The sequence below is a fragment of the Arachis ipaensis genome, chromosome B01 (assembly GCF_000816755.2).
Source record: "Arachis ipaensis cultivar K30076 chromosome B01, Araip1.1, whole genome shotgun sequence".
Taxonomy (NCBI): domain Eukaryota; kingdom Viridiplantae; phylum Streptophyta; class Magnoliopsida; order Fabales; family Fabaceae; genus Arachis; species Arachis ipaensis.
Genome location: NC_029785.2, coordinates 2915899 through 2917371, shown reverse-complemented (window position 1 = coordinate 2917371; position 1473 = coordinate 2915899). Strand labels below are relative to the sequence as shown.

Genomic DNA, 1473 nt, shown 5'->3' with positions numbered 1-1473 from the left:
AAAAAAGAGAACGCGATGCTAAGATAAATATTAAAAAAAAAATTTATGCAAACACAAAAAGAAGCTACTATGTGAAAGAACATGTTAAGATTATTCAGGTGCATCTTTCTATCTGCTTAAACTTTTGAAATAAACGAACAAATAACAAATAAAACATGATTTACCAATTATTATTCAAATATACTAAGAAGAAAAGAAAAGAAAAAGAAGGTAAAAACTAACCCCAGAGGCATCAGAAAAAAGAGAACGCGATGCTAAGATAAATATTAAAAAAAAAATTTATGCAAACACAAAAAGAAGCTACTATGTGAAAGAACATGTTAAGATTATTCAGGTGCATCTTTCTATCTGCTTAAACTTTTGAAATAAACGATTTTATAACAAATAAAACATGATTTACCAATTATTATTCAAATATACTAAGAAGAAAAGAAAAGAAAAAGAAGGTAAAAACTAACCCATTGTGCCAGAGGCATCACCACCACCATAGAAAGTGGCATGAGCACTCTCCCAACCACCATAGTCAGCTGTGGCACCTTGCATGATAATCATGTCAATGGAGAGAACAATGAGAAGAATCATTAGAGCCATTGAAAACTCTTGTTGTGGCATTCTCCTTTGTTCTAACTTCTAAGCCTTTGGTAAGAAACAGGGGAAGGTTCAAATTGTTGTTCCTTTCCTCTGCTCTGAGTTCTAATGTGTATGAGGGACCCCTATTTATAACTAACATTTTTTTGATAATTTAACATGTATTTAAGTGTGGGCGCCTTTTTTTTTATTTTTTCTTTTAACAACTTTTGTGTTGGAAAATTTCTAATATGTATGTAAATAACTAATTCGTCATATAAATTCTAAAGAACTAATTGAGGCTAATTTTTTAAAAAATGGACAAACATGGTGTGTTATCCACTATTATGGGTAGGTTAAGGACTCGGTGAGACTCTTTTTTTTTTTCAATTTTTTTAAATTTAAAATTCAAAACGGTGAGTTGAAATGTAAAAACCGGTCGAGTTCCAATTCGGTCCGATCAACCAATTTTCAACCAGTCCAACGATTCAGTTCCGATTTTTAAAATAAGCGATTATGATATTTATTCGAACTGTTTTTCTTGTCAGTTCACAGTTTAACCAGTTCAACCGACCAATTCGAACCAATTTTCAGAACCTTAATATTTACTCATTCTTCTCTAATATTAAAAATAAAAAGTGACTCATTGGTGTCATAATTTACATAGTTAAAAACTTCAAATATGATTTTTTTTTTTTTAAAAATAAATGAAGTGGAAACTTTTTTCTTCTTTTTATTCCAAAAAGCCATGGAAGAAGTGAACAAGTGCACATGCGGTGGTTCTAGTTGGTGTTTTCAACCGCTAAGCTGGTGGGCCATGGCCCCCCCACATGCATCTTCAACCATATTTCTTCCCATCCTTCTTAATATGCCAACATTATATTTTAAATTTTTATTTGTGTTATC

General features: G+C 31.2%; 1 protein-coding gene across 1 annotated transcript in view; it reads right to left on the bottom strand.

The window, feature by feature from the left end:
• Nucleotides 1–712, bottom strand: part of LOC107641957 (expansin-A8) — a 5966-nt gene extending 5254 nt beyond the window's left edge. The window contains exon 1 of the mRNA XM_016345338.2: nucleotides 459–712. Within this exon, the coding sequence (XP_016200824.1) occupies nucleotides 459–612 (154 nt within the window). The 5' untranslated portion in view covers nucleotides 613–712. The remainder of the gene's footprint in view (nucleotides 1–458) is intronic.